Source organism: Takifugu flavidus, chromosome 9, assembly GCF_003711565.1.
Source record: "Takifugu flavidus isolate HTHZ2018 chromosome 9, ASM371156v2, whole genome shotgun sequence".
NCBI classification, from domain to species: Eukaryota; Metazoa; Chordata; class Actinopteri; order Tetraodontiformes; family Tetraodontidae; genus Takifugu; species Takifugu flavidus.
Genome location: NC_079528.1, coordinates 13,188,614 through 13,202,877, shown reverse-complemented (window position 1 = coordinate 13,202,877; position 14,264 = coordinate 13,188,614). Strand labels below are relative to the sequence as shown.

Here is a 14,264-nt window from a genome sequence, read left to right as displayed (position 1 = left end):
TAGCAAATGTTTAATGTTGTTTTTAAAGCACTTTACAAATAAACCTGATGAAGACTAACAACTTCATGAAATGTAATTAAATATGGCCTCTCTATTTCCACACAGATCTGCTCAGTTAAGTGCTGCACAACTGAGAGCTCGACAAAAGAGCTACGCTTTGATTAGAGACTAAATGTAAGGATTAAAAAAAGGCACAAGTGGATTCAAATCTCTAAAGCTGCTGTAACAGATAATATTATCACTGCCCTAAATGATCTGTAATTAAATAACCATCATATGCTAATAGTACTTAAATTCCCTGATAGAGCAGCATGAATTATTCACTCAGTTAGCAAACAATGACGCTGGCTAATATAACATAACAAAAAGAACACAAGACACAAACATAAATGTTTGAAAAGCTCAGTTCTGTATTAACTCAAATGATCATAAAAAAATAACGCAAGATATTGATACTCATTCCATTTACAGATTGTAATTAGTTTTTTCTAATCTTTGCTATCTGTGGTGAGTGGAGCTGAAGCAGCGGCAGCAGCATCTGTTTCAGCAGGTTTTCAACAGCCACTCAAACGCTGGCTGCATTTATCTTTGTTTTGCATGCATAAATAATGCAGCAGACAGACACGGAGGTGAGGCTGTGACAATAACCTAATCTAAAATTGCTGGAGTGCTTGAAATATATTTCAAAAATAATAAAATGCCAACATTTTCAGGCAGAAGTGCCTCGTGCGTACTTGCAATGTGATTTAAGTGCTCAGCACTGAGAAAGTAAAACCTAAATGCACCTTTTCATCATGAGAATGGTATAATACTTCATATTTGACTAGGCTGCCTATGAAGAATTCAGCTCATCACTTCAGACAACCAGACAAACAGAAGCAGAGCCGACGCTATACTGACACACAGTAAAGTCTTTCAACATGCAGTAGCGCTACAGCTGCGTCTGAGCAAACACTCATTATAATAACTAACATTAACAGGTATGGCACAAGAGGTGTCAGGGACCAATACTCAGAGCACCTGCTGAGGGCGGCTTCCTCGCTGTGACGCCAATCCCTCAATGACAACACGTGAATGTTCACACACTAAACAGAAATTTCTCATCTTTGGGGATTTTTTAAGTCATCTATATGTATGAAGAATTAGATTCATTCAACAAATGAAATAGTGAGGTTAATGAAGCAAACCTCAAAATACTACAACTAGGAGAAGCTCTAGAGAGGCTAAAGATGATGTACGGACTTATAACCTGTAGGTGACCAGAGATTGTAGGGAAAATGGCTGACCTTCGAAATGAGGGCCCCGTGAATCTTCTTCAGGACGTCGTCCATCTCCATCAGCTTGGGCTGGATGAGCGAACTGTACGGCCCGCTGATGTGGCCGATGTGGTCGAGGCCGAGGTAGTGAAGGATCAGAATGTCCCAGTCGTCTCTCTTCAGGGTGCTGTCCAAATGCCGTGTCACGTTGTTGTCAACCTACGCGGGGAGTGAGGCGTATAAAACAAAAAAAGTGGATATTTACTGATGCACAAGAGTTCAGCGGATAACCAATTACAGCTGCTGCAGTTTGAAATCTTGGCAGGAAGCAAACAGAAACTAATCTGAAAGGAGCTTTTCCCAGAGCCATGACACGACGTGTCTGACAAGAAGGGACTGATATGTTGTCTTTGTCCTCAAGCAAACATTTCTCCCATGGAGGGTTCAGGAATAAGCGCCACAAATATCCTAGTTTAAACAAGAGCAGATTGTGTCTGGTACCATTATGGGTTTGGGGCTTATGGAATACAGAGGTGTCTGATGAGCAGTTCTGGTGATCTCACTTCTGTGACACCCTGGTGGATCAGCTGCCTTCATTCTCTTTAATGCAAATCACCCGTACGTCAAGCACCAACTGCTCCACACATACATGCGCAGAACATTGCAGAGAACAGCACAATCTATGTAATAGGTGAGTCCATTTCTGAGATTGTGGAGGGCTGCCACAAATACATTCCTCTGTTGGAAGGAAGCCCTGTGGTAAGAAGGAGGCTTTGCCCTTTTTATTCACTAGTGCCTTGGATGGTACGATGTAGTAAACGGTTAATGCATTATAAAACAATATTGGACAATCAATCTTATGGTCTTCTAAGGAAAATCAAAGTATATATTTGTGTAATGGTGGACAAGAACATGAGAATGGAACAAAGTTAAACAAGCTACAAAATAAACCAGCAACATTTTGTCCTATATTTAATTTGATGTTTTTCTGCATTATTTGAAGCTGTTATTTTCTCGCCTCTCGTCTTCTTAACCACTTCATCCCTTTCCACCTCTGGAAGAGCTGCCAGTTCACCGCAGGGCCCTATCTGAGCATTTGTGGGGTGGGTACCTTGCTCAAGGGTACCTTGGCAGTGCTCAGGGGGTGCTCTGGAACCTTCCACTACTACCAGAACACCTTCCATGTATTGCCTCCACTTCTCAGCGCAGCTCCCAACAGACTGAGCTACACAAACCATTGTTTTTAATGGCAATAAAGCCCTTTGATTTGAAGGGCGAGAGAGAGACAGTGCCACTTTGAGTTAAATTTGTTGACTCTTAAGGATAGTGAGGTTAATTAAGTCAGCATGTTTAATAGAAATTAGAAAATAAAGTGCTAGTATTGGCGCTCTATTTGATATTCAATGATCTGTGACATTTAATTGATACCGAGTGTGCTTTCACCCACTCCTCCAGTCCTTCAACCCACCTCGGTGTAGTCCGAAACAAAGAACGAGGTGGTTCCATCGTATTCCATGAAGTGTTTGGGGAAAAGGCGCACCCAGGTGTCGTCTCCATAGAAGATGATCCTCTTCTCTGCTGTTTTGGCCTGCCAAATGAGGTTGTCCTCCAGCAGAGCAGGAGAATTCAGGTTCATGACCACATCTATGAAGCCCGGGATGCTACCGGTGGTTAAAGCCTGGGGAGGAACACAACTCTGTCATCGTCTGTTCAGCAATAGCTGTCATTTTTAATTGTTAAGACCAGCAAAGTACACTGTTTGCACAATCCCGAATATTTAAAGATGAGGATTATATAAAAACATTTTCTCTTTCTGAGGGATGAAGCACTGGTGGCGGCCAAGCTAACTCCCACATCCGCAACAACAACAATCTTGTGGCCACTGATGTAAGCCGGATAATGTAGGCTGATATTTATGAAATAGCATTTCAGCCGATTTCATCATCTATTAAAATAAACAATGCTGGCTTGCACACGATGGACGAAAAAACCCAAACCATTGTCGAGGGAGAAGTACAAAGGCCTTATGAAGGAGACGTGAGGTTACCAATGCTGGCAGGAAACTCCCTTCATAAGGCCTGCGGCTCAGCCTGAGATCTTGTAGGATGCTGAAAGTCCAGGACACAATCAGAGGTGATCAGCCTTTACTGGGTGAAAAGTAGCTGCCAAGGGACCCAATTCACTGTATTTAATGTTTTAAACATAACTTTTGGTGCCATCCATCTTCCACCTCAGCGTGTCAATATGAACAGCAGCAGTGTTGGAGTGCCTAAAGCAAAGGTACTGAACCCACAACTGTCCCAGGGTTGGTGACTGCTGCAGCAAGTATGCAAGTCCACATGATGAGCAACATGTGGTGAAGCTGTTTAAAATGATTATTTTCCACGTTGCAACATCTTATATGCTGTTCTTCATCACATCTTTCCTTCCTTCAGTGGAGAAAGGATGGATGCTTCCTAAAAACATTACCTATTGCTGTGGTTTAGATTTTATGTCAGTCAAAAAAATACAGTGAAACCAGATAAATACATTCCCATTGCAAGTTGATGAATTGTGAACACAGAAATATTTCTCCTACCAAAGAAAATAGCCATCTTGAATCATATGTGCATGATCATATCTCCAGATGCCAAAATTTAAAGCTGACTCCTGAATCATCATATTATAAACACTTGCACGCGACATTATCTGAACATCGTGGCTGTGTGTATCCTTAAGTGAACTGCTGGTGTTGTAACTTAACTTATGATGGGATCTTGTTCCCCCACCACTCCAATGCACAGACATGAACCTCGATATCAAACGCTAAACAATGGCTATGAAAGTACGAGAGGCTTATGGCCTCATCAAACACGGCAAATGTATTATTCAGGCTGGACAGATTACAGATTTATAACCGCTTCACCTTGATGTAATTGTAGTTAGCAGTGTCATGCACTACCTGGGTGCAGTGCTGCGACAGCAGGCCGTTACTAACAGGCTTGGTCTCTACCGCCATCTACTGGGCATAATGATGAATTTAGAAGCCAGCAAAAGTAGCACAGTTAATTTCATTCTTGTTTTCTCATAATTTCATCTTCAATAACACTTCTGTATTTGTATATAGGCAATCAAATTCATCTAGCATTTTATTGAATGCATTTAACATTTTTTTGATTTAGATGATTTAGTAGAAAATGGATCTACGACGGATTTTTAAGCTCTCTAAAAACCGAGTGACCTCTCTGAAGCCAGTATAGTATCTATGGTAAATGCTCTCATATTAAAAATAAACATCTAGATACCCAATGAGGGGACATTTTTGATTCCTAGATTCCCCCAGATGCTGTTAACTTATTAATCAAGTGGATTTATTTTCAAAGTCCAAACATAAATCCTTTGAGAAGCTTCAGGTCCAGCACCGTTTTCTAAAGGAGGCTTAAAACCCTTTCCTCCATCACCATCAGCCTTCTCTTGGATTATAGCGGAACATCTGCTTCTGTCCAATCACTTTCAGCTTCATCCTTCCGCCCCTCCTCCACTCCACCGCTGACCCGCTCCACCTCAAGACAGCCTAATTCAGCCCATATCTGGAAGAGTGGAGCTGTTCTAGCTGCACTGCTTTAGAGACGTCATGCTAATTTTATGTCATTTCATTGTTTGAAATGAAAAGGATTAATAAGTATGATCATATACTGATCAGCCCAGGCATGCAAACATGCCACTACACACATCCTGGAAAACCTGTCACTGTTTCAAGGTGAACACAAGCAATACAATGTAAATAATGCAAACTGAGAAGACATGAGAGAAGATTCAGGCAGACTGCCAGATTTCCACTCCTCATCAACTCTTTCAAACAAGGCCTCACTGGTGAGAAAATCTGGTTCTCCTTCCTGACCACATTTAGATTTCTGACCAATTGCTGAAAACAAAAGTAGGAGTCTATTTATCTATCAGCACCTGCCTCCCAACACTTTACCAAGCGTCATATAACCACCATTTCCTCGGCACTGCCCGGCAACAGCATTGATGGATCAGCCACACTTTCCAGCCAAACACCATCTTCATAAAATCTATCTATCACAAAAAAAGAATGTGACGGCCTCCGCCCCCAGGCTTCAAGTGCATCACGTACACGGACAAACAATAATTACAGTAATTCTTTCTTGGCTTTTCTTGGCAGATCACAAGCAACATCACTTATAACCAATTATCTTATTGTGACCATTGTCATCAACTCCTAACACAGCTGTAGGTTGAAAACTTTCATATTAAATATCATTATTGAGATATAACAAAATGTATGCAACATTCTGGCTAATCACTTATATATACTTAACTATAAAACAAGCAATCACAACTTGCCACAAACAGGAAATCCCAAACCAGGCAGTCCTGACAGATAATAGCCTTTGGAAATATTATAAACTAGTCGTAACGTGTGCAGGTCTGTGCCAGTGCACCCAACTTACCTTGATTCTTGGCATTGTTACAGTTGGAGGTCTGGCTTTGGCCACAAAGCTGTAGGATGAGCTTCTTTCCACCACATGCCTGGTGTAAGGCATAAACGTGCCACCATTTGGCCCAAATAAGAAGTCCTCTCGTAGGGCGTCCACCAGCATGATGACCACCCTTTTAAAAAGTGGATGGGGGAGGCGAGTTGTGTTCGGGGAACTTCCTGTAAATAAAGCAACGATTTCGTGGATGTTAGCGGGTGACAGTCTTGAATTGAGTCTTGAATTAACTGATGTGCTGCTGTTTTTGTGGGTGACAGATTACAGTGGTGATGTTAACAAACGTGAGAGCAGGTGATGGTTCGAGCTCACCTGAGAGCGGCTCTGCTGGGAGATCCGACAGGCTATTCTTGGACGCCAGGGAAGACTTGATAGGCACAGGGAAAAACCCTCGAAGAAAAAGAGCAATACCAATCACTTCTAACATTAAAATGAGTGTTGCAAAAACAGACGTGCGGACTTTCATTTTGCCGGATGACTATAATCGATGCAATTAAGTGAAGCTGCTATGCTAGCAAGATGAGTCCCAAGATTTACAGTAGAGGGTCAGAGCGTAAAATGACCTATGACCGAATGACCTGCAAATCAGAAAGCCGCTTTTGAAATTATATATATGGCCGCAATTAATATAAAAAATACAAACGCTCTGATCATTCATATTACTTCCGCGTTGCAACTACGGATGGAAGGAAGGACCAAAAACACTCACATACGCCTTTGGCGTTTCACGACTGGTCAAAGTTCATGCACATAAAGGGGAAATCTCCTTTCTACTGCACTATTACAAATGTATATGACATGCGTCACAGCCTATTTATAATTTTGTAACACGAGCCATCACTAATTAAAATATCCTTTATTTTTACCGAATGTTGGGGAAGTTTTGAATAATTGCTTGAATACGTCATATCATATATCATATACCACCTCCTGGTCAAAAGAAAAACAGTAAAATGATCATTGTAAGATTAATATAAAAACATATATTTTTAAAAGGAATTCCGCTCTGAATTGATGCGTTTAACTTCTGCTGTCATCTGCTGGTGAAACGGATTAAGGAAAACCTCTTTGACAAGAGAATCTAAATCTTGAAAGATTTTAATTTATTTACAAGCTGGAAGCTCACCAAATACATTTATTTTGATTTGGTAAGTACAATTATTACATTAGCTATCCAAATTTAATGTGTATACAATTAATGCGTAATGACAAAAGATGAAAATTGAAATATTCAATTTTTCAAACCCACTAATCTTTCTGTCCTAGCAAGAAATCAAAGAGTATGTGAGGATTAAAATTGTTGATAAAGTTTCTCTTTAGCATATTTCAAACACTAATCCAGGTTTTAGATAACTGAAGTGGAACTAAAATATAATAACACAAGCGTTGCCATGCTAAGAACTGTAACCAAGTTAAAGCTTATTTTTAATATATGCAATTTTGACAGTGAATCAGCAAAATCACAGCACACTGCAGCTACAATACCCCTTTTTTTTTAGGAAGAGCTGCAGATCATAATGACATTAGCATAAAATAAGACAGCCGATCTATTTGTCTTTCCGCTTGAGAACATTAATGAAAGCGTCTTTGGGAACTTCCACCCTGCCGATTAGCCTCATCTTCTTTTTGCCCTCAGCCTGCTTCTTCAGAAGCTTCATCTTGCGCGTTATATCGCCTCCATACTGCCAACACAGACACAGGGTTTATGCTGTTGTGTGTAATGCACCTGAACACACTGTTGATCAGACAGTTTTGTACTTACACATTTAGCAAGAACATTTTTTCTGTATGCCTTAATCCTGAAAGAGAAGAAGACTGAATGAATACATCTGGACACATTTATACTTACATTATAATACATGTGACCATGAACGCGTCATTCATGAAACCTCTTAATGTTAACGGACTTACGTTTCTCTTGCAATTATTTTGCTTCCAATGGCTGCTTGTACAGCGATCTCAAACATTTGTCTTGGAATGGTATCTTTGAGCCGCTCACACATGGATTTCCCTGTGCTGTACGCCCGGTTCCTGTAAAGACAAATACCATCAGAACCGTCCTGCAGGTACTTTTGAGAAAGCCAGTTATCATCTCAGCCATGCATTACAAATCTCACCATCATCTTTACTAATCGATTAAGAAATAGTTCTGGAATGTGATCAATTCTCACAGCAGAAGATTTACAAATACGTTTATAACACAGTACATGTAGAAAAACACACTAAAAACCTGTCCTTAACGTCTTAATTGCAATCAGTCCATTATGAAATATGTGATGGCACTAAACCCCTTCAGCTGTATGTTTTACTATTTTTATTAGATAATAACCTTCTGATGTCATTTTCCTTATCCTAGTGTTTGATATTGCGGCATTCCTAGTATGTTGCATGTTTTATAGTGATTGTGTAATTCAACGATGTATGGGAGAGAATGAGGGAAGGAAAGTCCCACAGTCTTCTATTTACCACATTAGGAGATAATATCGACAACCTTTTTATTTATACTCATGCAGTAGGTGGCAGTAGAGGTTTACTTATTTTCAACCGTCATTAAAGACTGTAGAAGTGCAGCTGCATCGTAAAGTGTTCAGAACATCTCCAGACATCACAAAATAAAGTCAAAACCAAATATAAAGCAAAAGGGACCCAAAGAACTATTAATGTTAAATATAAACTTCATATATAGCTGTGCAAAAACCACTACAAAACCATCTTTGTCAGTCAGTATATTGTATTTTTGGGTGAATGGACTATGAATGGCAGTGCAGTCAGTGTTAGATTTTGTGCTGTGATTGGAGGATTACCCATGTTTACAATCAAACCGTCAAAAAGTGTGCATATTTTCAGAAAAATAACCAATAGAAGGAACATAAAATTCTGAAACACACTACCTGTGCACAACAGTGGCGAGTTCCTCCACCGGGTTTCCATTCAGCAGAATGTCCATCTTGATCAGCTCAGCAGTCTGGTAGCCAGCATTCTCATAATCAAAGCTGCGGAGGATCAAGAACTCCAATGATTTCAGAGATGAAAAGAAAATGAAGAATAACAATGTTTCTTTAAACACATTTTGGGCTTGAATTCCTGGGTCTGAATCTGGAAGTGTGTGTGTGTGTGTGTGTGTGTGTGAGTGATTAGCCTGAAACCATTGGCTCACACAGGCCAACAGCCCAGAGTTGTAATGTAGTAAAGGAAGTCAACACAGACATGGCTAAGAAATGTGTGTTTGGCTCTACTTTATGTGTAGTGAGAGGTGAACCGCTGCTGAAAGGTTACCTTGCGTATCCAGAGGACAGAGACTTAAGCTGGTCATAGAAATCCACAACAATTTCATTTAATGGGAAGAGATACTTCATCATAACACGCTGGTCATCTATGTACACCATGTTCTTTTGGACGGCTCTTCGGCTCTATTCAAAACACACACCGACACGCACACACACACACAATCATTTTAACCTCCAGCACAATCTCAACAATCCAGGTAAGACAATTATTCAGGGTGGAAATGAAGAGAGGCAATTATCTAATAAACAGGCTGTGACCAGTGTTCTTGTCTGGCTTCTCTTTGGCTCCAGACCAACAGAAAAAAATATAAGCAACAAAATGTAATTATTGAATATGTAAAATACAAAGCGCCATGAGAATTGAACCTAAACAGCATTCTGACAACAGCTTGTCCTTCACATCGCGCTGCTCTTACCAGACACAGGCTCATAATCTTTCCAGTATAGGAATCTGGAGTCAGAATGGTTCCCAGTACCACTGGCTCCAAATACTCAGACACAACCCCTCTATCTGGGAACTGAGCGGGGTTTACAATGGTGATCTCTTCACTGCCATGTTCCTGCAAAGAGACACGGGGACAAAGGCAAAGCATTTATTTTGAAAGTGAAAATGTTTCAATTAAAGTCGCCACCCTTGTGTTTACAAACTGGACTTGATTACACTTAATTAAAACCAGATTAAATGTTACATTTCTGCCAACAGGATTAGAGAATTATCTTTAATCAGTGATCCCCTCAATAATACTAAAGAGCCATTTATCATTCCTTCAATTCACTTCCTTTTTTTTTTGGGCTGAAATGAAAGTCTGGCTGTTACCTTAATGAGTTTGGCTGAGGAGAGGATGGCCTTGTAGGGCACGGTGGGCGCCGTCACTATAACAGAGGCGTTGTGTTCTTGCTCCAGCCTCTGATTGAACACCTCCATATGGAGAAGGCCCAGAAAGCCCAGCCTGCAGGGAACAGGGCAGTTCAGAAGGCCACTCCAGTGTTAGATTGCTTTTAATTACAAAGAACTCATTTGGGAAAAGCTCAATAGCAGATGAAGATTCACTGCGCTCCCACTGCAGGTTTATACCAAGTCATGTAAATCACTCGGCAGAATCCTACTTTCACCATCTGGGCCGACACAAAATGATAAACTCTTTCTGAGCGGTGCGTTCGAGCACCGCCCAAGTTTGAGGAAAAAAAACAAAAAGAGAAATGCTCCATTTAGCTGCTTCGTCTGCATTTGGCGACCTAACTGCAAAAAGCCAAGCCCCCAAGAGTTTTGACCGGTTTAGCAGGACTTTTGCATTTTTCTTTTGATTTGTCACTAATGCGTATGTGCTTGTTTGTTGCACGAGTCTATTTGGTCCCCACCTCCAGCCTGCTCCCAGGGCCAGACTGCTGTCTCTTTGCACAGTGACACTTGAGTCATTCAGGGTCAGTCTCTCAATGGCGCTGCGGAGGCCTGGGTACTCTGACTGGTCCATTGGATACATGCCTGAAGGCCAGAAACACAAAAGACAGAGTGCACATCAGGGCTCCAACATTACTGTTCATTTACACGGAAAGCTTTGACTGCACTTAATGTCCCACTAGTGAAACACCACAATGGAGGAGCTTCATGTGCTCTGTTACGGGATGACTTGAACAGAACTTTCAAATTCAAATCGTTACAATGTTTTCTGACGTGAGAGGAGATAATCTCTAACCAGCAAACACCATGGCTTTGGCAGGTTTGAAGCCGGGAAGAGCTTCCACTGGCTGATCCTGGAGGTGAAGCGTGTCACCAATCTGAGCCTCTTTCACGTCCTTCATCCCTGCTATTATGTAGCCCACTTGGCCTGCATAGCTGCACAAAAGACATTAAAAAAGGCATTTGTGTTAAATAAAATCCATGCGACAACTGCAGGAGAATGCCCGAAACAGATGTGAAACCACTGCAAAACCAGTCTTGTAAAAGTCTATTACAGTCATGTTGCAGTAGACCACATAAAAATAGGTTTAAAAAGACCTAGTGAATAAAATCAGCCCTCTTTGTTTAGACAAGAATATTTCACAGTGTGTTCTGGCCTGAGTGACCTTAAAAATATGAGCTCCATCTAATTCCAAAATGAGTCAATGAAAGAGCACAGAAGTCAGACTGTGTTTCCACAAATAAATAAAAATAAAGTCTGTTGTGCGTTTTCCAATTTTATGATTATTTTTTAGCTGGTAGGAGCCGCAACAGAGGCGGCAGATGGACACTTACAGCCTCTGTGTTGGGTGCTCATCTGGTCGGAGGAGCCCCAGCTCGTTGACCTCGTAGGTTTTGCTGTGATGGGCCGACACGATCCTGTCCCCTTTTTTGACCTGACCTCCGAACAGAGCGACGTTGGTCACCACTCCTCTGTAGTGGTCAAAGCTGGAGTCAAACACCAGGGCTTTAAAGGGGTCATTGGGGCACGCCAGCGGCCTGAGGATCCAAAGACGGGATGGGGGGGGGATCATTAGTTCCAATTGTGTGTGCCGAATTTCTCCATTTTTAAGAAATGTAAATGACGGTTCTTACGGGGGGATTCGGTCTACAACTGCTTTTAGAACCGTCTCCACATTGGTTCCAAGTTTGGCTGATATCTGGAACAAGTTTAGGCTTCAATATGGAGACAAAAAGAAGTGACGCAGGGGGTAAAAAAAACAGCGAACAAGAGCTTCAACTCACTCGAATGCACTCCTCACGTGGAATATCAAAGACCTTTTCAATCTGTGACTCCACTCTTTCTGGATCAGCATTTCTCAGGTCAATCTATGGGAGACATCACAATTTAGCTATGAATAACTGTAAATGACCAGTAATGGGTCTTTTTTTTACCTTGTTAATGACAGGGATGATTGCCAGCTGAGCTTCAAAAGCCAGGTAGAAGTTGGCCACTGTCTGTGCTTGAATTCCCTTAAAAAAAAACAACCACAAAATATTGCCCAGAGCACCTCAGCAGCATGCGTGCACACAACTCCCAATAATTCATTGAGACAAGCGGGTTTAGAAAAGCCTCTACCTGATTTGCATCGACGATCAAAAGAACACCTTGACACGCAGAAATTGATCGAGATACTTCATAACTGAAGTCCACGTGACCCTGGAAAATTAAAACATTCCAAAACCTTGAGATCCATTGATGTTTAGGGATTAATCAATGCACTGAAGCTACACACAGGAGGCTGTGGAGGTGGGTTCAGCAGAAGAGAATATGCCTCAAACTTCAATTCAACATTTGCCAGGACCAGAATGAAACACTTTAAAAGGACAATATGACGTACAGTTGCCACATCGTCATGGGGAAATGCTCCTTGGTTCTTACTTTGAGAGTCAAACTGTAAAACACTCAAACACTGTATTCTTACCGGCGTATCAATGAGGTTCAGCAGATACTGTTGACCATGGTGGCTGTAAAACAGCGAGGCTGTCTGGGCTTTCACGGTTATCCCCCTCTCTCGCTCCACCTGAAGCTTGTCCAACACCTGTTTGTTCTTGTCAGTCTTTGCTATAGCACCTGCAGTTAATAAAACACTTATCACAAAATAGTGATCTAGATGTTATATGCACATACTTGTTTACGCCTCCTTTTACTTCTGAATGATGTTATTTTGAAAGTGTGATTTGAACAAGGATGAAAACACACCTGTCATTTCCAACAGTCTGTCTGCCAGAGTGCTTTTCCCGTGGTCAATGTGTGCAATAATGGAAAAATTCCTGATTTTGTCCACAGGAAACTTGGAGAGGTCGATGGATTCCTTAAAAAAATAAGAATGGATGGAAATGAATTTGTTATTTTAACGTTTGTTTTACTTTTGCATGTGACTGAAGTGCTTATCTGGAAAAAATAGTTCAAAGGACAAAGACGCCCCCATTTTCTACCCCAAATGCGACCAAATGTTAAAGAAATGTGTGATGTATCTTTTAAACAACGCTGCAAAGCTCTGCGGGGTTGTCACCTTGGTCTGTGTGCTGATCATCCGGCGGCTGGACACCACAGGTAACCTTTTCCTCCAGCGATGTCTGATCAGTGTGTAGACCATGCTAGAGTCGTGCATTTTTCTCCTGTGGATTTTCAGTTGGAAGACACGCTTTGCATGCGTTTCGCACAACCCTTTCACTAAAAAAAGCGACATGGTTAAGAAAACAGATGTCACGTCCCTCTCAAGGGGTGAAGGATAAACAGTAACTCGTGTTAGCTAGCTATTTAGCATGCCAGCTACAAATCGATATCGAATTAAAAATGTTACACCGTCATGTTAACAGAGTCATGGTGCGCTTGTGCCACGGCAAAATAATTAAACAAAAAATGTAAAGAGAAAAAGACCCGTAAAAACCCGGCGTGTAAACTGCTAGGCAGCTGACATTTTGGGTAATACGTCATTTGCAAAGACTTCTGGGAAATGGTGTTTACTTTCCGAAGCAGAAACGCGACGATAGCCCGTGTCATGTAATAATCTGTGAGTCTGCTTTCACTCAAACCGGCGAATCATAATGCCACACTTTTACAATCAGTTGTACCAGTGTAGCTTTTATAAATTACATTTTCTAAATCACCGCATACAATATTAGCTTCATTAAATATCATTGTTGCAAAATAGGATTTGAAGGGATACTGACAATGTATAAGAACCACAGTTTTTACTGACTCTGGTATCTTTGGATTTTTTTTATTTTTTATTTTTGGAGTCCCACCTCCTCGATCTGTCAGAAGAAGGATAAAAATGGACATCAGTTGCTATGACGACGAAGCTGTCTTTTGCACTGGCAATGCTCGAGTAAAAGATTACGGCTTCTCTCCTTTGTGCACCCAGAGATAATAAGCCTGTATTAGCCTCAGTTTCTGCCTGTCATGTAATCATCTTTTGGGAGAGTTTTATAAATGAAGATTGCACAGATGAAACACAAAGCACCCCCCTCCTTTTAAAAGAGGATCTAACTTCCCACATATGGACATTCTTTAACATCTGCAAAAATCAAATATCCTCCTGACTGCACATGTTTATTATACTGGCTCTGTCTGTCTGTCTGTCTGTCTGTCTGTCTGTCTGTCTGTCTGTCTGTCTGTCTGTCTGTCTGTCTGTCTGTCTGTCTGTCTGTCTGTCTGCATGACTCGCTTTGGCTGTGTGTTTTGGTTTTTATGTGAAATAACTGACTGTCTTTTCAATGACGCCATCTAATCTGTTGAAATAATTCAACTTTTTTCTTTAAAAAAAAACCAGATGCAATT

The 14,264-nt window shown here is 41.1% G+C and overlaps 2 protein-coding genes across 2 annotated transcripts in view; both read right to left on the bottom strand.

Moving 5' to 3' along the window:
- The window catches only part of pigg (phosphatidylinositol glycan anchor biosynthesis class G), a 32,055-nt gene extending 25,614 nt beyond the window's left edge, over nucleotides 1–6,441 (bottom strand). The window contains exons 1-4 of the mRNA XM_057043141.1: nucleotides 6,065–6,441; nucleotides 5,711–5,916; nucleotides 2,725–2,934; nucleotides 1,287–1,475 (exon numbers count right to left, since the gene is read on the bottom strand). Coding sequence (XP_056899121.1) covers nucleotides 1,287–1,475; nucleotides 2,725–2,934; nucleotides 5,711–5,916; nucleotides 6,065–6,218 — 759 coding nt within the window. The 5' untranslated portion in view covers nucleotides 6,219–6,441. The remainder of the gene's footprint in view (nucleotides 1–1,286; nucleotides 1,476–2,724; nucleotides 2,935–5,710; nucleotides 5,917–6,064) is intronic.
- A 391-nt stretch (nucleotides 6,442–6,832) lies between these two features.
- Nucleotides 6,833–13,424, bottom strand: guf1 (GTP binding elongation factor GUF1). The gene is made up of 17 exons (XM_057043142.1): nucleotides 12,994–13,424; nucleotides 12,681–12,792; nucleotides 12,403–12,551; nucleotides 12,057–12,137; nucleotides 11,873–11,950; nucleotides 11,723–11,806; nucleotides 11,573–11,637; nucleotides 11,273–11,476; nucleotides 10,734–10,873; nucleotides 10,399–10,522; nucleotides 9,857–9,989; nucleotides 9,456–9,599; nucleotides 9,029–9,162; nucleotides 8,644–8,745; nucleotides 7,664–7,783; nucleotides 7,515–7,551; nucleotides 6,833–7,434 (listed from the first exon to the last, which is right to left on the bottom strand). The coding sequence occupies exons 1-17, from the start codon at nucleotides 13,168–13,170 to the stop codon at nucleotides 7,300–7,302; spliced, it is 2,019 nt and encodes a 672-aa protein (XP_056899122.1). The 5' UTR covers nucleotides 13,171–13,424; the 3' UTR covers nucleotides 6,833–7,299.
- Between the last annotated feature and the right edge of the window lie 840 nt (nucleotides 13,425–14,264).

What these genes read in the sequence shown, in the direction of transcription:
- guf1 (XM_057043142.1), bottom strand. Translation starts at nt 13,170, where the DNA reads ATGTCGCTTTTTTTAGTGAAAGGGTTGTGCGAAACGCATGCAAAGCGT. An exon ending in CCTCAGCCAAACTCATTAAG is followed by an intron (nt 9,600 to 9,856) that starts GTAACAGCCAGA and finishes GTCTCTTTGCAG; the next exon opens with GAACATGGCAGTGAAGAGAT. An exon ending in CTGTCCTCTGGATACGCAAG is followed by an intron (nt 8,746 to 9,028) that starts GTAACCTTTCAG and finishes GATCCTCCGCAG; the next exon opens with CTTTGATTATGAGAATGCTG.